General features: G+C 36.4%; 2 protein-coding genes and 1 long non-coding RNA gene across 3 annotated transcripts; 2 read left to right on the forward strand and 1 right to left on the reverse strand.

Moving 5' to 3' along the window:
• Positions 1-5,951: 5,951 nt before the first annotated feature.
• On the forward strand, positions 5,952-7,027 carry LOC113661688 (DNA-directed RNA polymerase II subunit RPB1-like). Its single transcript, XM_027176082.2, has 2 exons — positions 5,952-6,178; positions 6,494-7,027. The coding sequence occupies exons 1-2, from the start codon at positions 6,175-6,177 to the stop codon at positions 6,976-6,978; spliced, it is 489 nt and encodes a 162-aa protein (XP_027031883.2). The 5' UTR covers positions 5,952-6,174; the 3' UTR covers positions 6,979-7,027.
• A 1,311-nt stretch (positions 7,028-8,338) lies between these two features.
• LOC113640866 (golgin subfamily A member 6-like protein 22) lies at positions 8,339-15,888 on the forward strand. The gene is made up of 5 exons (XM_027143478.2): positions 8,339-8,391; positions 10,271-10,321; positions 11,825-11,875; positions 12,554-13,153; positions 13,609-15,888. Exons 1-5 carry the CDS (start codon positions 8,376-8,378, stop codon positions 15,513-15,515), a joined length of 2,625 nt encoding a protein of 874 aa, XP_026999279.2. The 5' UTR covers positions 8,339-8,375; the 3' UTR covers positions 15,516-15,888.
• A 1,312-nt stretch (positions 15,889-17,200) lies between these two features.
• Positions 17,201-19,008, reverse strand: LOC125141252. The gene is made up of 3 exons (XR_007140636.1): positions 17,744-19,008; positions 17,544-17,624; positions 17,201-17,427 (listed from the first exon to the last, which is right to left on the reverse strand). It is a non-coding gene; the product is annotated as an uncharacterized LOC125141252 (long non-coding RNA).
• Between the last annotated feature and the right edge of the window lie 725 nt (positions 19,009-19,733).

Below are 19,733 nucleotides of genomic sequence, written 5' to 3' on the forward strand. Positions count from 1 at the left end.
CTAATGCATCCATGGCCAGGATATCAAATATGACATGATTTTAAAAGTGACCTATAACATCGACAATGCAATACACTTTAATTTATTTAGTGCTAATAAAATGATTAAGCCTATTTGGAGAGAGATGTTTAATGTGACAAAATGTCAGTCATCGGGTGATAACCAGCCTTGACCAGTGGTTCTCAAACTGCGTCCCCCCCCCCCCCCTGTATACAGTGCATCCCTATTTGCCCAAAGAAAATTTATGACATACAGTAAAACTTTCCAAAACTTAATATTTGAATTAAACAAAAGGTATTAAATTTTACAATGTAGTGCTCGTGGTTAGTAGCCTTATTTGTCTGAGATTTAATTACACAGAAATTTGAACCAGCATTAATGTATTCAATGTTAGAGATTTAAGCACTTATGTACGTCGCTCTGGATAAGGGCGTCTGCCAAATGCTGTAAATGTAAATGTAAATGTAAATGATAAATTCATTATTTTATAAAATGTCATAAAACCGGGGCCCCCTGGTTCCAACTCAGGGCCCCCAGTTTGAGAACCACTGGCCTAGACTACTTGTTCTGAGCAGGTGTTGTCAGTAAACCTGAGCAAGGCCTTTAATCCTCACTTGCTCACTTGTATGCAAATGAGATAATGTAAGTTGCTCTGGATATAAGGGTGTCTGCCAAATGCTGGAAATGTATAATCTACGTTTGGGCAAGTCAAGAAGAGTTTATTATCATTTCAACCATATATAGCTGTTGCAGTACACAGTGAAATGAGACGACGCTTCTCCAGGATCGTGGTGCTACATAAAACAAAGACAGAGCTAAGGACTTAGTAAGTAGTCCTAGATACATAAAATGTGTCTGTGTGACCTGGTGCAAACAGTGCAGGACAAGAAAAACAAGACAGACAAGACAGTGCAGGACAAAAGACAATGCAGGACAAGACAAACAAGACATACAAAACAGTGCAGGACAAAAGACAATGCAGACAAAAAATTACAAGACAATATGCAAAATACAATACAGAAAAGACAATAGACAGAAACAGCGTTGGCCAGTGTAAATACTGTATGTTCAACAATATTGTGTGTGCAGTATGAATACTACAATGAACACGTTGTTATAGCAGCAGGGATAAGATGAGATAATCTGAGATAATGTAAAGAATTGTGCAAAATAGCAAACGGCTGAAATGTGAGACAGCAAAGTGTGCAAAAACAAATTGTAAACAGGTTGATGGATGAAATACGAAGAGTGTGTAATCATGATTGCAATCGATCCCCCAACCCAAAAGGTGCAAGGCAAACCTGCTAACCACTAATAATGACTCATTTTTAATCTCTAGTATATTATCCATGTATAAACTGCCCCAGTTAGACTTTTCTTTTAATTTTAATGGCTTAAATAGCATTTAGCCATTTTGGTGTATGACCTGAGCCACTGAGTTATTTATCTATCTATCTATCTATCTATCTATCTATCTATCTATCTATCTATCTATCTATCTATCTATCTATCTATCTATCTATCTATCTATCTATCTATCTATCTATCTATCTATCTATCTATCTATTGCAATAAAATAAAACAATATAGGAAGTCTGGTCTTGTGCTGTCTGCCTCCATCTGCTGGACAGGTTGTGGAAGGACACAGAGGTAATATGAGAAAGTGTTTAGTGCCCTTTTAATGCTTTCACTGTTTGTGGGTCAGGAGGATTTAGTGTTTTATTAATTTACAATTTACAGTTTACAGTTACAAATTTACAATTAAAATGTGTTAAAACTAAAAGAATTTACACAGCTCTCACAGAACAATTAAATAAAAAATGATTTAGCAAATTTATAATGAATGGTGAAGTGCCCATTTTAAAAAAAAAAGGAAAAGAGAAAAAACAAAGTTATTTGTGGCACTTTTGTAGCCGTGTGTCAATTCACTAAAGCTCAGGAACTTTCTCAAGAAAAACATTAGACATGATATTGTGCCTCAATCTGACATGATATTGTGAAAAAGAAGAGTGGAGATAGAAGAAGTGTTGGAGAAGCAGCTGTGCTGTCTCCTTGGCTGAAGAGGGTGGCAGGCCCATCACAAAGTCCAGAGTAAGGCCACAGCCGCCTAGGAACTGGAAGCCTTAGAAGAAGGGCGTGTGCCAAATGCTGGAAATGTATTATAGACATTTGGGCAAGTCAAGAAGAGTTTATTATCATTTCAACTATATATAGCTGTTGCAGTACACAGTGAAATGAGACGTTTCTCCAGGATTGTGGTACTACATAAAACAAAGACAGAGCTAAGGTCTTAGTAAATAAGTCTTAGCCACCTAAAGTGTGTCTATGCAACCTGGTGCTAACGGTGCAGGACAAGATAAACAAGACAGACAAGACAGTGCAGGACAAAAGACAGTGCAGGACAAGACAAACAAGACATACAAGACAGAGCAGGACAAAAGACAGTGCAGACAAAAAATTACAAGACAATACACAAAAGACAATAAAAAAACAGTGCCGACCAGTGTAACTACTGTATGTTCAACAATATTGTGTGTGCAGTAATACTAGAATTAATACAGTGTTATAGCAGCAGGTCCCTGAGATTACGTAAAGTATTGTGCAAAACAGCAAACGGCTGAAATGTGAGACAGCATGTGCAAAGAGAAAAAAGTGTGCAAAAACAGCATGTAAACAGGATGATGGATGTAATATGAAGAGTGTGTAATCATGATTATTCCCTAAACAGGGTGGAGGTTTCAATCAATCCCCCAACCCAACAGGTACAAGGTAAACCTCTTATCCACTAATAATGACTCATTTTTAATCTCTAGTATATTATTCATGTATAAACTGCCCCAGTTAGACTTTTTGTTTTAATTTTACTGACTTAAATAACATTTAGCCATTTTGCCTTAGTTACTGAGATATTTATTTATTTATTTATTTCATTTTTATTGCACTAACATGAAACAATATAGGAAGTTTGGTCTTGTGCTGTCTGCCTCTATCTGCTGGACAGATTGTGGAAGGACACAGGTGTAATATGAGAAAGTGTTTAGTGCCCTTTTAAAGCTTTCACTGTTTGTGGGTCAGGAGGATTTAGTGTTTTATTAATTTAATTTACAATTAAAATAAAAAATGGAATCTACACAGCTCTGACAGAACAATACAAGAACAAAGGCTTCAGCAAATTTATACTGAATGGTAAAGTGCCCACTTAAAAAAAAAAGAAAAAGAAAGAGAAAAAAGAAAGTTATTTGTGGCACTTTTACAGCTGTGTGTTTATTCACTAAAGCTCGGGAACATTATGATTAAAAAATTCAGACATGATATTGTGCCTCAATCTGACATGATATTATGAGGAAGAACATGGAGATGGAAGATGTGTTGGAGAAGCAGCTATGCTGTCTCCTTGGCTGAAGGTACCTTGAAGGTAAGCAGCGTAGTGTGGCAGACCTGGAAATGGAAGCTGATGGAAAAGGCTGCCTGGAGATACTTTTTTTTTTTTTCCTGGGGACACAGGGAAGGCCGTCACACACTCCTGAACAACCCTTTTGATGGAGGTCCAACATAATTGCTGCTGGGTAACTGATAAGGTGACCCCCAGATGACAGAAGAGACGAGAACTATGACACCACTAGAGAACCTGGGATCGGAGGCAATCCTATTCAAACAACTTTAACTCTGGACATTCTTTATGGACTAGCAGGCCAAGAGGGGCCTGGTTCAGCCTCTTCTCTATGTCCATGGGACGTAGACATATATTGCCAGCAACTCCCAATCCATGACAACATAGTTCTATTCTGAAGGATGGTGGGTGGTTTGATGGTGGTGGTGGGGTGCCTGGTTGGAGATCTGTAGTGCAATCATAGGGACTGTGATGTGGCAGAGAAACAGGCTTTGCTGAAAGCTTGTCCCAGATCGTAGTATTCAGGTGAAACTGATGACAGCTTGATTGATGGTTCGCTGTTAATCAGAGCCAGTATGGGGGAAGGTGGGTTCAAGCAGCTGGAAAAACAGTAAATGCCCCACTTGAGCACTTGACTATTAGTCTAGTAGATGTGGGGGTTGTGTTTCAGGATTCAGAGAAAACCAAACATGACTGGTGCCTGTTGGGACAGGATAACAAAGGTGGAAATCCATTCTTGGTGGTTCTTGGCCATGTAGATGCAGTGGTTCAGTCTCTACTCCAAGTTACCGTGCCATCTCCTTGTCCAGAAATTTGCTCTCAGTGCCAGAGTCCAGGAATGAGGTCAGCTCACGGTTCTGATTTTTGAAGTGCAGGTGGATCTTGAGCAAGGGTTTTGGGGAGACAGGAAGTAGTAAAATGTGCAATGTAAATCTGACAGTGACAAGGGGAAGAAAACTATTTTAACAAATGACTAATAAAATTGATTTTCACAATATTCAACTACACCACCCTAGAAATTTCACCCAGGGAACTAACATGCACAGTTTCAAAACAGCAGTAATTGTCTGAGACATTGGCCACTATAGAAAAATAGACTTTATTGACAATTCTCTTATAAAAGCATCATTAAAATAAACATATGTTTATTTATGAATATGAATATGTTCCACTCCAAGCCAACCGCTAAGAGTCAACAACGATGTCAAGGCAGGAAACTTGAGCCTACAAACAGAGAAAGGGTCAGACTTAACTGTCTATGCATACCTTCCTTACACACATTCACACATACACAAAGAGACTTGTGAAGGCGAAGCGCACAACATACGGTGAGGAAGACTCCACTACTCAGGAACAACCCAGTCTATCCCCAGTGATCAGACCCTGCCAAGACAACAAAAATGCACATCAGGGTCTGTCATCAGGCTCAGTTAACCAAACAAAAACAATTAAAGCAATTACAGGATAAGCCCACAATGCAACTAAATAAAAAAACACCTCAAACAACAGAAGAATAACACAAAAACACGTTAGCTCGTTCGCCTCACACCTCCAGGGTCGGGGTTCGATTCCCGCCTCCGCCTTGTGTGCGTGGAGTTTGCATGTTCTTCCCGTGCCTCGGGGGGTTTCCTCCGGGTACTCCGGTTTCCTCCCCCGGTCCAAAGACATGCATGGTAGGTTGATTGGCATCTCTGGAAAATTTTCCGTAGTGTGTGACTGAAATAGAGTGTGTGTGCCCTGCGATGGGTTGCCACTCCATCCAGGGTGTATCCTGCTGTCGGAACTCAGAGCCGGTCTCCAAGTCGACACATCACAGGGTGTCCTCTTCTCTTAGGCTTTTAGTTAAATTTCACTGTTAACTCTATAATTACTACAAAAGAAACTGAGAAAACTCCTCAGGCCTGGATGAGAATGAGCAAACTTCTTTATTGTGGTCAATCAGCCAACAAATTGTAGTTGCCAAATTCAAAGTATCAAATTGCCAAATTTAATAGTAACAAATTATTGCCAAATTAAAAGTAACAAATTACCAAATTCAAAGTAACAAATTAAAACCCATAAGGGCATGTCATGCCAAATCAATCAAGAAAGAAACAAAAACTCTCGCGACGTCCTTGCGAAAATAAAAACAACCCCCAATTGGCCCGCTCGCCCCGGATATATATATATCCTAACACTCCTCGCCCCCGCTTCGTTTCCCACTATTTTTTGGAGTCCCAGGTGCCATATCACCTGTTTTTATCGGCATTACCCACTATGTTCTCTAAACACCCGGACCCAATTTCCCCTGATTTCCCATTACCTTTCACCCATATGCCCATTTATGGATTTTCCTTCCCTTATTTCGCATAACTTTAGACTAAACACCTGGGCCTTCTTCAGTCTGCACAACATGTTTATGAGCACCAAATGCCCATTTATGGATTTTCCTTCCTTTAGTTCTCAGGGCCTAGGACTGTGGCCCCCTGTTTTTTTCCATTCTACCTAACATGTTTTCGCTATGGGCCAAGGTCTGAGACCCATGGTCTTCTTCATTTTCCATAACAATTCATGAGCTACGGTCTGGGAACAATGGTCTTTTCCATTCTACCTAACATGTTATCGCTATGGGCCAAGGTCTGAGAACCACTGTCTTTCCCATTTTTCATAACAAGTTTACATTTGTTATTACAAATGTGCACAAAAAGGGGCTCCATTCCCTCGTCAAAGTTACATTTGCCATTTGCTTCTGAGTCTTTTACGACAGACATCTGCCCTGAGGAGTAAACCTGCATTCAACTAAAATGAGTAAGTTTCCCTTTTGCTATCTTCTCCTGTATATGATGTTTTCTGATTATATTCACTCTATGAGTCTATTTTATGTCACATGATATTATGTAAAAGGCTCTTACCTATTCGTCATTCTATAACATTACTATTGTTAAGCTATTGCTGCTGTAATATTGCTTGTGTACAAGTGGAGTTCTTTAACTTCTCAAGCCTGTTAATTGTTTATGATCTCAGCCTGTCTTTTTATCCCCTGGCTGGGCTTGCTAACATATACATATCTCAAGCTTCATTTCCTCTATCTCTACTAAGTCAGTTACTCTTTTCTCTCCTTAGATCCTTCACCTCCAGGTCGGTCAATTCAGCCTGGCTACACCCGCCGGGACCCTCGTCCTTCTCCCTATCCAAGACCTGCGCCTGCTGACCCCATGGCCGGCTATCGCCGCTTCCAACTGCGTCATATCATCTCTGAGCTCACTACGCTTCTGGAACAGCTCATTTCTCCTGAACTGCCTGCGCATGCTTATCTGCCATCCCCTATTATGAGAAATCCTCCTGTTCTCATGTCCTCCTCTCAAACCACTCTGGTAAACCTCGTGGACAGGGGATCTCAAACTGATGGCTGTCCTCATGCTCACCCTTGCACCCGTGAGCCTGGAACTCCCGGCTCCCCCCCTCCTTATGCCTATGTTCGTCCCCTCTCTCCCACCTTTCCATCTTCTCCCTCTGATTCTAACCCTGCGTCTCCAGATTACACTCCTGAATCTCCAGATTACACTCCTGGATCTCCAGATTACACTCCTACTACTCCCCTTTACTAAGGCCTAATAAAAACACCTTAATAATAATAATAAATCACCTTCTATCCACCCTCTGACTCAAGTGTGGTTATTTGGTTATTTTATTCTCTAGTTATATATTACCTTAAGATTATTACAACATCTGGGGTTTATCCCCATGTGTCTTATGACTCCAATCATAATCGCCTTAAGGCATGTCTCTCTGTTTTTTACTGCTGGGTTCTGGGATTTTTCACAACACTGCCTTGATGCCTGAGATGCTGAGGCACAGGCTCCCCATGACCCGAGGTAGTTTGGATAAGCGGTAGAAAATGAGTAAGTGAGTGAACAAAACTAAACAATATATATATATATAGATATATATATATATATATATATATATAGATAGATATATAGATATATATATATATATAAATAAAAAATATAGATATATATATAGATAGATAGATAGATAGATAGTTAGATAGATAGATAGATAGATAGATAGATAGATAGATAGATAGATAGATAGATATACAATGAAAAACTAAAGAGTTAACCAAAGTGCTGTATTTGGAAACAAAATGGCTGCCCAGCACAAACACTGTCTCAATTACAGGCCTTCACTAGGAACCAATGAAAAAAATGAAACCATTAGTGTTCTCATTACATCTGTCTCTCCAATCTAATACAAACATTAAAACCCACTGTTGGATATTATAAAGAAGCAATACAGCAACTTTTCTTGCCAAATTAAAAAACGGGAAACCCAGTGCTGCATTAGACTTTCACTGCTGAGAGGAAATCAGTAGAGTTATGTTTTGGACAATGTTTCAAGAACATACGACTTATGATAAGCCACTGACAAGCAATTAATGGCACACTTTCTCTACCAGCTCTAATGTCCACATCCATTTCATAAAATAATGATCCCGTATTAAAGATTAAGGTAAAAATTAGCAGTCGAAAGCGACAGCAGACTCAGAACAAATCGTTGTCTCAATAAAGATACATTAAAATGAAGATACGTCTCATAACTGAAAACAAAAAATATATACACCTGCAATTCAATGCATTCACCCCCCCCTGACAAGAACACTAAAATAGCAACCATATCATTTAAAATGATCTTGAATTGAATATTATATTAGAATTGAATATAATAGTCAGAACATTTGGTATTTCAGAAATGTATCATGTGCTGGATAGTTTATTTGTCAAGAAAACTTGGATATAATTAAAATTCTATATAAATCTAAACTGACTCTAAGCAGACTGTAGCCTACAGTTTAACATAAACAGAGTAAAAAAGAAATATGGCACTGCTATAAATGTTATATTAACTGCACCTTTGGCATTATTACACCCTGAGATTGCCTTGCGATAAGCTTGATCTAGGCAGCTCAAATTCTGCTTTCGTTTTTGAGATTGCATAGGAAATGGCGTCGAACAAAGGTAAGGCTCCAACTTGTCTTTAATTAACCTACTGTAAATTATGAGACCTTGGGTAAATTTCCCATTCGCAATCTAGATAAATATAACACAGTTTTGCAGAACAATTTTGTGATATTCAAAAAAAAGTTGTATTTTCCAAATACAGTCTATTTATTGAACACAAAGGTTTTGGCTTTATCTTTTCTTACGAAGCCTTTATTGTGATCTAGAAGGTTATAAGTGTTTATTCCTCCAATTTTAAAAAAGAATTGCTTCATTCTAGCTCAGAATTGCATCAGTATTTCAATGTTAATTGCAGACCATCTAAACTTTATATAGCTCTTATACTTTACACCTATAGTATATTCTCAGTTAAGTGATATTGAGAATTTTAAGTGGACTTTCATCGGCCATCAAACTTGACAGGTAACTGGTGTTCATTACGATAAATGGCAACGTGTTGTGTAACATCACATTAGATGAGTTCGAGTGTGTGTGTTCATGAGAAAGACAGAATCAGTGTGTTTTGCACATCACTGTATGAAATTTTTAGATCAATATGTGACACAAAATAGGATATAAGAAACATGAATCTTATTAACCCTAAGTGTATTTGTGGCATAAACTACAAATAGTTTTTCAAAATTAAAGGAATAGTGCACCTTTGATTTTAAAGTTTTCATGTCTAATTGTATTCAACTGTTGAAAAGAACACACTGATAATACAGATGCTGTGCAAGATTTTATTGAGAAAGACCTTTGATATTAGACCTTTGATATTATCTAAAAGTTTCTCAGTCTCAAACTTTGATTAATGATTAACAGCTGTTTATATGATACTTGGCAGCGATCACTAGGAAATTAATCAAACTGACCTACTGTGTCATAAAAACCTGAAATCTTGTACACCTAAACATTAGAAGTACAGAACTGTGGAAGAACTCAAGTGTGGATACTTGGGGAACAAGCTGGGTTTCCCTCGACTGTTAGTAATGCTAGAATATAATTTACTGTAATGCACTGTAAGTAGAACACCTGTAGAGCTACACATTGATGCAATTATCTAATCAGCCAATTATGTGGTAGCAGTGCAATGTTTAAAATCATGTAGATACACGGTAGCAGCTTGGGGTAATGTTCACATCAACCATCAGAATGGGGGAACCTCAGCTGATCTCAGCTCTTGATCTGCTACCACATATTTGGTTGATAATTGGGTTTGCATGATTTATGCTCACCCAATCGGATGGAAGAATGCAACTGTTATGTGGTAAAATAGTTATAACATCCTGTAGCAATATATAGACAAAAGCTTTTGGACATGTGACTATCACACCTTTATGTGCTTGTTAAACATCCCATTACAGATTTATTCCTTAGTCCAGCGATTCTTAAGATTAGTTAGATGGTATCATAGATTTGTGCCAAACCTCTCATGTATTGCTGAACCGCTCAAGACTCTGAGGAAAAAAGTAATTTCAGTGGACACTACAATTTCAACAATTTCAACAAGCCTTTAAAAGTTTGTCTTTCCTTACACCCATCCAGGGATATCCTAATTTTCAGCTTCCTTTCACGGTATATATTGACGCAAGTCTCACTGATTTAGTCGCTGTATTGACTCAGCGAATGAGTCGGCTTGTTTCTGTTGTTCCTTCAGCTCCAGACTCTTTCTCTCTGCTTTCTGGTTAAAAGGGCAAATATAAGGAAATTAGTTTCCTGGTGTGACTATTACTTACAATAATGTTTATTAAAGTAAAATGTAACTAATTAGCTGGGCTAGACATTACATTATAATAAACACTCACCCCCTTTCCCAAAACTTGATTATACTTGATTATTACTATGTTGAGTAGGCTGTGATCTTTTCTGATTTATGCATTATCTGATTTCTCTACAGATACAGAATGGCATAGGAAGAGGAGGAAGAGTAAGAGCCCACCTCCATCAAGTAAGTGAAACTACACCCAATTTGAAAACACAGGTCAATTGTATGGAAGCAAGCAGCATTTTAAAATAATTTTGTAATGAAAGCAATTTTCCAGAAATGACAAAAGCACAAATATGATAATGATACTTCAACAATCAATAATAAATAAATCACTGTTAAATACAGTACTTCACAATACTAAGTAAGAATTTATAACTCTGAATAAGTGTTATATATCTTATTCATTTCCTTTGACTTGTAAACATTAATATGATTGATGATGACACATGGCATATGACATCTTATGTCTCATTAAGTTGCTGAAAGTCCATCTCCAAATTTTCTCTATTAATGTACTTACGATACATCATATAGCTCCTTTTTATTTTAACATCACAGAATGTGGGATTTTAAGTTATCATTTGAAATATTTATTGTAATACTTAGAGTATCCTATATTTCAGATATGTTTCAGATGGCTTTCTTTTTTGAACCAACAAACAATCCCAAAATGAGTTTTGTAAATTCTGAATAGTCCTAAATACCTATCATTAGTCTTAAATAGCTACTAAAATGTACTGCACTGTCGTAGAACAGTTATAACATCTTGTAGCTTATGTATTTGAGCTGTACAGTATGCTTTAGACACAGATTTATTCCACCAATTCTACAATGCGTCTCTGCTGTAAACAGGTTAGGCTGTAGGCTACACTTCAGCCAAAATGAATTAATTTAAAAAGTAACAGACAACCGCACCTTATGGTAACAGTAACGGTTACTTTATTTAAAAAGTAATGCATTAGAGTATTAGTTACTTTCAAAAGTAACTGTGTTACAGTAACATGTTGTTAGTAACATGTTATTGCCCAGACCTGCTCACCGACCATGGAACAACACTTCACAGACATCCAGATTATCTTGCAGAAATTGATAATAGCTAGGTTGGTTTTGGCTAAGTTTTATTGTTCATGAGATTACCTTTCTTGGTCATATTGTGAACAGTCAAGGAGTGACTGCAGATTCAAGAAAAGTTGAAGCCATCCATACCTATACCTAGCTCTACAAAATCTTAAAACCTCTCACTGATTGCTGAACCACTCAATGCTCTGTGGAATAAATCCATTAAAAAAAAAAGTAATTTCAGTGGACACCGCAATGTCAACAAGTCTTTGAACATTTTTGACAAAGCTTGTCTTTCCTCAGTCCCCATCCTGGGACTGAGGAAAGACAAGCTTTGTCAAAAATGTTGGCTTGTTTCTGTTGTTCCTCCAGCTCCAGACTCTTTCTCTCTGCTTTCTGGTTAAAAGGGCAAAGATAAGGAAAAATTTGTTTTCTGGTGTGACTATTACTTAAAATAATGTTAATTAAAGTAAAATGTAACTAATTAGCTGGGCTAGACATTACATTATAATAAACAGGACACTCACCCCTTTCCAAAACTATATAATTCACACTCTGGTTCGAACGCTGATATGTAGAGTAAGATGTGATCATTTGTGATTTGGCTATCTGATTTCTGCACAGATCCAGCATGGCATAGGAAGAGGAGAAAGAGTAAGAGCCCACCTCCAATGAGTAAGTGACACTACACACAATTTGAGGTCAATAGTATGGAAGCAAGCAGCTTTTTCACACAGGGACATGTGGGATTTTGTTTTCCCTTAATAATAAAAACCTTCATTTAAAAACCGCACAAACAGGCTAATTATTTATTTTTTTATAAAATGATTAAAAAATTCCTTTAAATGTTTCTTTAAACTGTTTGTTTGTACCTTTAAAGACCTTCAAAATTGTAGATTGTAAAAGTAGACAAATGTGAAACAGAAGAACATGGGTTTATAAACATTATAAGTTTACTGTATACACTCACTTTAGGAAAACCTTTAAACTTGTTTATTTATGCACATCATATCTCATGTAGCAGCAGTACAATAAATAAAATATTGCAAAGGTCAGATATAGTATTTAATTGTTTCAGAAATGTAATTATTTAAGATTTTTATTTGCAAAAAATTTCACCAAAGTTTAGGACAAAAAGTAGATATGCATCATTGTCTATGAATTAAAGAAATCTAGTGAAATATATTCGGTTTTTATTTTTTAAATCTTTAATTATGAATTTAAATCAGAGCAGAGCTATTTTACATTTACAAAACATTTACAGAAGCAATCATTAATGTTATCAGATTTACAGACAGAGAAATATAAATATGTTTATTTTCCCATTTCTCTTTCATTTCTTCTCTCTGTCAGTGTTGAACTTGGTGTTGTGTGGAAGTGATGAAGCATTAAAGACCTCCATATCAGATCTGATATTAGAGGATGTGAAGACTGGAGAAGTCTGTGGACAGCGTCTCAGGCTGGAGGTGATGCCAGCTCTCTACAACACTCATCTCTCAGATGAGGAAGTGACACACGAGATTCTTCGCTGTATCTCTCTTGATAATCCTGTCCACGCTTTTCTTTTCATCTTTCCTGTTGGTCCTGTCACAGATAATGACAAAGGAGAAATAGAGACTATACAGAGAACCTTTGGTACAAAGGTCTGTGATCATAGTTTTGCTCTTTTTACCAACAAGAACTTTAATAAAGCTGCTGCAATTAACTTTGTAGAGCAAAGTTCAGAAATGGAAGAAATTCGACACATGTGTGGGGACAGATATATGATCTTGGATAAAGGAAAAAAAAATAAACACAAACAGGTGACAGAACTGTTAGAGAGAGTAAAAAAGCTGAAGAAGATTTATTCGCTCCAAATGTATATTGAGGCACAGAAAGATGGAGCTAAACAGCCACTAGAGGATGAAATGGCTAAAATGAAGAAGCAACTTAAAGCAAAACAACAGGAAGCATGTGAGTATTTTAATATCTGTGTAAACATGAATAATGTAATTTCTGTATAGTAATTATACATGTTAATCTATGTACATAAATATTTACAAGAGTAAGACACTGAGTAATACCGAGGTTTTTACATATACCAACATTTCATTCATTTTTGAAATATACTGTATGTATTTCTAATAACCTAACACACAATTTAGATTTAAACCACAATTTAATATGCAACAACAATTAAAGAAAACGACCAATCATAAACAAATAAAAAACAAAAACAAAATAAAGAGTTTTCTGCATGGGGATTAGATAATTGTCCCCAAAAAGTCAAAAGTTTCCTAACAAGGATATTTGGTTCACACAGAGACTCATTTAAACAAACTAATGCAAATTGTAGATTTGTATTAGTGTATTAATATAAAGCTTTAAATAAGAACAATAAGAATTAACAAGCCGCTGTCATTTTTTAGGTGCAGAGGGTGAAAACTCCAACTGTTTGAGATTATTACTGATTGGGAAAACAGGAAATGGAAAGAGTGCAACAGGAAACACTATTCTAGGAAGAGCCGAATTTGAGAGTGATGTCAACATGACTTCTGTGACAAGAATGTGTCAGAAGGGATTGGGAGAAGTACAGGGCAGATCAGTAGCTGTTGTGGACACTCCAGGACTCTTTGACACCACACTCTCAAATGAAGAAGTAAAAGAAGAAATTGTGAAATGTGTCTCAATGTTAGCACCAGGACCACATGCCTTCATCATTGTGCTTAGTGTGGGAAGGTTTACTGAGGAAGAGAAGCAAACACTGAATCTGATTAGGAAGATGTTTGGTCCTGATGCTGTAAAGTACACTATAGTGCTGTTTACTGGAGGAGATAAACTGAAAAATAAAACATTTGAAGATTATCTTAAAACTGGTAATAATCCATATGTGAACAGTCTAATCAGAGACTGTGGTGGAAGAGCTCACTTGTTTGATAACAATATAAAAGATACCGAACAAGTTAGTGAGCTTCTCCAAAAGTTTGAAGAAATGATAAAGTTCAACAGGGACAATTACTTTACTAATGAGATGTTTGAGAAGGCAGAGATGTCGATACAACAGAAACAGGAGGAGATGCTAAAAGAGATAGAGGAGCAGATGCAAGCTGAGAGAGAGACTCTACAGGCCAGATATGAAGAAGAACTGAAACAGATGTGGAATAATATGGAGAAAGAGAAAGAGAGATCGGAAAAGGAAAGATGTAAAAGGGAAAAAATATTTAAGGAGAGGGAAGAAGAAATGAGGCGAGAATATAAGAAGAAAGAAGAAGAAGAGAAACAGAAATGGTTGAAAGAGAACCAAAGACGAGAAGAAGAGGAAAAACGACAGACTGCAGAAAAGAACCGAATGATGGATGAGATGAGGAAAGAACTAGAAAATCAAAAAGCTACATTTTTACAACAGCAAACTGAAAGAGAGGAGGAGGACAGAAAAAGGGCAGATAGAGAGAGAAAGAATAAAGAACGCTTTGAACAAAAACAAAAGAAATCAATTACACAAATAAAACTCAAACAGGAAGAAGAAATCCAAAAGAGAGTTGAGGAAGAACAAAAGAGAAGAAAAGAACAGGAAGAAGAGAGAGAAAACTGGAAGAGAAAAATGAAGGAGGCAGAAAAGGATAAAAAAGAAATCAAGGAGGAAATTGAAAGGAAACTGAGAGAACAGGAGATGAGATGGAAAGAGCAGATGGAAGAAAGAGATAAAGAAGACAAGAGAACAAAAGAGAGACATGCTGAAGAACTGAGAGCACAAGAGGAAAATCAGAAGCAAATGAGAAAAAGATTTGAAAAGGAAAGAGAACAAGAGAGAAATGAGTGGCAGAAGACAGAAAGGAGGAAACGAGAGCAAATAGAGAGAGAGTATCAGGAAAGTAAAGAGAAAATAATGCAGGAGTATGAGGAACGGGAAAAAATAAGGAAAGAAGAATGGAATAAAAGAATCCAAGAAGACAATAAAAGAAGAGAAGAGGAGCAAAAGAGTCTAGAGAGACTGAAAGAAAAGATGGAAGCAGAAAGACAAGAGGAAATGAAAAGGAGAGAGAAAGAAGATAAAGACAGAAAAGAAAAAGCAGACAGAGCCTATGAGGAAATGAAAAATGATTATGAGAAGAAAATGAAAAAAATGGAGACCAAACATCAGGATGCGGCTAGAAAAAAAGCAGAGGAGATGAATGACCTGGAGGCAAAACATAAAGATCACATACAAGACTTGATTAACAAACATCAGCATGATTATGAACTTCTCAGTGATCTGTATGAAAGTACAAAAAAGAAAGGAAGACAGCAAAGCAAAAAAAAGGAAGATAAAAAAGGAGAGATGTGCATTATTTCCTAAGAGCTTGGTCATTTCTGCCATTGACACCTTCACATGATATAAAAAAAAACATTTAAAGATAAAACAACAGAATTAATAAAGAGCTCCCAGGCTGATGATCATGTCAACTTATTGCAGATGATCGTACGTATGATGTCTGTTCACAGGAGAGGATTGTTTTTCAAACCAATAGTTTCAGTGAGATTCAGTGTTGTCATGTTTAATGTGCTTGTGTGCTTCATTTGACAACTTACATTGTACATAATTGTGTTTAGTGTGTAATTTTAAACATCATTGTACCAGCAGCATGTAATGCATAAATGTCTTAAACAGCAGCATGTGTGGAGGGTGTGGAAAAATAGATGTGGGACTGTTTACAGTCTGTACAGCTTTATCCTGGTGTTAAAGAATCTCTGTTCTTGTTCAAGAAGAAAGAAAGACGAGACCTTTCGTAGATCAACTTTGCCAAACATTTATTTCTAATTCACTGCTCCTGACCTCCAGTGAGACCTTCGACAAAGTCATTATATACTACCATAACTTTTGTTCTTCTTCCCTTTTTACAAGTTGGAACTGTTAGCCAACATTGCTTTGCTTTCAGAACAAGAAATATGTCACAAACAGCCTTTGACTTATAAGAGAGGATCACATTCCTCCTGTTGTTATTATAATTATTTCTTTGCATTTGTTCCTTGTCAGACCTTCAGAGAATCTGAATGTTTACAGAGCTATAATGTAAGAGGAAAACTGGAGAAATGAGGTGGATTTTTTTAGCTACAGACAAAAGAAAAAGAAAAAGAAAAACATTGATGTTGTTGAGACTTCAGGGAAAGTTTGGCAAGTCGGCACCTTGTGATGATTCAACAGCCACTGAATTCTTTGTGATGTGTGGAGGTGGTCTTGGACGGATTGTAATGGATGTAAAGAGATGGGATTGGTTATTGTGATTGGATACAGAGAGAGGAAAGGAGTGAGGCTTTACTGACAGTCTTTGTAAGCTACAGGTAAACTCTGAGATTTTGAGAATGTTATGGGGATTTTGTGTTATGTATTAATCATATTGTACATTTAGTAATGCTTCAATATAGAACAAAAACCCTTTATATTACGTCTGCTATGCAGATGCAGGTTCATTATCCATTATCCTTATACTATCCTTATACTGTATTAACTATAATATTATTTTATCCATATATGAAGTTAGTTACTAGTTACTTCATTCAAAAAGTAACTCAGTTACGTTATTGATTACTTACACCAAAAAGTAACGACTGTTAAAAGGAACTTTTTAGTTACTTTTTAAAAGAATGTTCTTTAATGTTCCCTTTTATGCGTTATGGTCTATACAAACACAAAACCAGACACGTTTGTATCTTTAAGTAAATGATGTTTATGCGTGGTTAGTAAAAAAAAAAGAAAAAGAAAAGTTGGAGGGTCAATGGTCATGAATATTGATGATTCACAACCCCCTAATGGCTTAGTCTGGATTGTGTTGACAAAAGAATGAATGTGAAGAGACTTAAAGAGAAAATCTTTTGCTTGTAGTTTAATTAAAAAGTGTACAATAAAGTACAAAAGACTTAAGATTTTATTTATATCTGTACTTGACAAAATAAGACTTTTATTTTACCAATGTTAACAATACAATAGAGTCAGGAGTCAAGAAGCTTTATTGTATGCAATGATTCAAAATGGCAGCTGTAAATGTACAGTTTGGTGTGCATCTAAAAATACTTTACATATAAATTAAATGTTTATATAAATATAAATTTGTTAAATGTTGTCATGCCATTGTTCAAAACAGTTCCTATTTAACTGAACACACAAGGGAACATTACATGTTTTGCATGACAGAACGGACTGCCTGCTGCTTGCCTGGATGTTGGTCTTGAGTCTCTTTGCAACAGGTGCATTATCACTGTCAGTGTTAAATCTGTAAATAAATAAATGGTTAGGGTTTGAAAAATTATGAATCAAAAATAAAATATAAAATAAAATTATTACGCAGTATTTTACTGTAGCAGTGACACTTTAATATAATGTACTTACAAATTAGTCTCAGTTGCTTTGAGAACTGAAAGAGACCTACGGCGTGTGTAAGTAGCAGGTAAAGGTGATGCAGACACATTCCTAAAAAAAAAAAAATCCTAATTAGTCTCATCGTGTATTTTCCAAAATACTAAGCAACACATTAGTAATAATATATAACTAATATATACTAATATAAAATATAAAAGAAAAATGGGTACAAGAGTGAACATAGTCTTTTTTGTTCCCAGTTGCTTTGCTGCGTGCCCTCGTGCGAGTATCAGACGAAGGTGAACGTGTTGCAGCCACATTCCTAAAAAGAGATCATAATTAGTATCATGTATTTCCAAAGTACAAAGCAACACACCGGTATTACTAATACTGGGAACATGAAAAATGGTAAATGTGGCTTACACTGGATGAATGTCGGTCGCGTTGCTGCGTGCCCTCGTGCCAGTATCAGACGAAGAACGTTTTGCAGCCACATTCCTAAAAAATTGATACTAATCATAATTAGTATCATGTATTTTCAAAATACAAAGCAACACAATTAATATAATGTATTTTCCTCATCAGTAATACAAATATTCTGCACGCATAATAGAAAAAAACTCTTTATTGTTCTCGTTGCACCTTGATCCTGGAGAAACGTTATCTCATTTCACTGTGTACTGCAACAGCTATATATGGTTGAAATTACAATAAAAGCTTATTGACTGGACTTGACTTGACTTGCTGCGTGCCCCCGTGTAGGTGAAGACAAGAGTGATGCAGACACATTCCTACAAAAGTTTTTAATAATTAATATAATGTATTTTCCACAGTAACAAACTTATAAAGCAATAACTTAGGCAGTTAAGCATAGCTGAGATAAGATAATTGGGTACAGAGATACGCTGTATATGTTTGTTAACGGGCCATTACCGGACATATTTATGACTAAACATTAACATGTGACATATCTCCTGGCACCACATCGATACATTTACACCCGAACAGATAGTCACGTAAACAAGACTAGTTGAGGCATAAACACTAGTCAAAATATATTCTAAATAGTGATATTGCTATATAACATATTGTATATTCACATTACATTAATCAGCATACAGCTTAATAAGAACGAGATGTTTCTATAAAGTCGCTCTTAATATCTGCTTGCAAATAGTCTGTATACAGTACAGTATATAATACAAACATTCGTCGTCTGAGTCCTGCTCTTCCTTCCTTTTTCTAATCGTCGATAAGTGAATGAATCTATTAAAACTTTGTGCTTCTTATAGCATTGTTTGGGGGCATTGATCTTGTTAGCATAGCCCGCTTAGGTAATTTTCATATGAATGGCGCGCACGCTGTATCTCTCTTTACTTACATACAGATTACACAAAAAGACAATATTTGCCTCCCTGAACTGTATTTACCTTATCTAAAAGTAGACATTTCAGGCTTTCATTAGACATATGTATCATGTTCGTGTGATAAGTATTGGCGGAGTTATCAGTTCATGTTTGTAACGTGTTTCAGGAAAATGGTCAAGTAGACAGATGTCTGAATGCACACCCTGGTTATTTTCTTTATTTGCCAAAAGCACAGCGTTTTGTTGTTATTATGAAGGCACTAAAGTAGACACTTCACAGTTTCGAATGATGTATTACATGTATGTGTATGACTATTGTTGTGTTTGCGGGCAGAATAATAATAACGCAACACTCGTTTGCTGTGTAACGCACGTTATTCTTTTACTGAACCGGAACTGAATGCATAAAGCAATACATCACTATAGGTCACCACTAGGGGGCAGGCTTATTACAATACTATGAAACCCCATAGTGCATACATTACACTTCCCTCCCCCACTAGATTAATTAAACTGAGAAACATGAAATACAAAACCCAAACATACTGTACTACATCAACAGGTACTCTAATAAAAAAAAAACGTTTCTAATTAAACATAACTACAAATCAAGCCTTTAAGGAGGTTTTCTAGTTCTCTCAGGATAACGTGTCTGTAAGCCTAGGTGAGATTCAGGTGCAGGTGCAACCGGCGTTGTGACATCTGGTTCATCTTCATGCGACTCAGATTCATTCATGTTAACTGATGTAGGAGGGGTAGTGTTGACAGCATTGTTGTCCTTGGTATTCGAATCAGGGGCAGGTAAAGGTGGGGATTTTGTCTGGCAATCCACCAACTGATCTACATGGTGTCTC

This window comes from Tachysurus fulvidraco, chromosome 5 (assembly GCF_022655615.1).
Source record: "Tachysurus fulvidraco isolate hzauxx_2018 chromosome 5, HZAU_PFXX_2.0, whole genome shotgun sequence".
Taxonomy (NCBI): domain Eukaryota; kingdom Metazoa; phylum Chordata; class Actinopteri; order Siluriformes; family Bagridae; genus Tachysurus; species Tachysurus fulvidraco.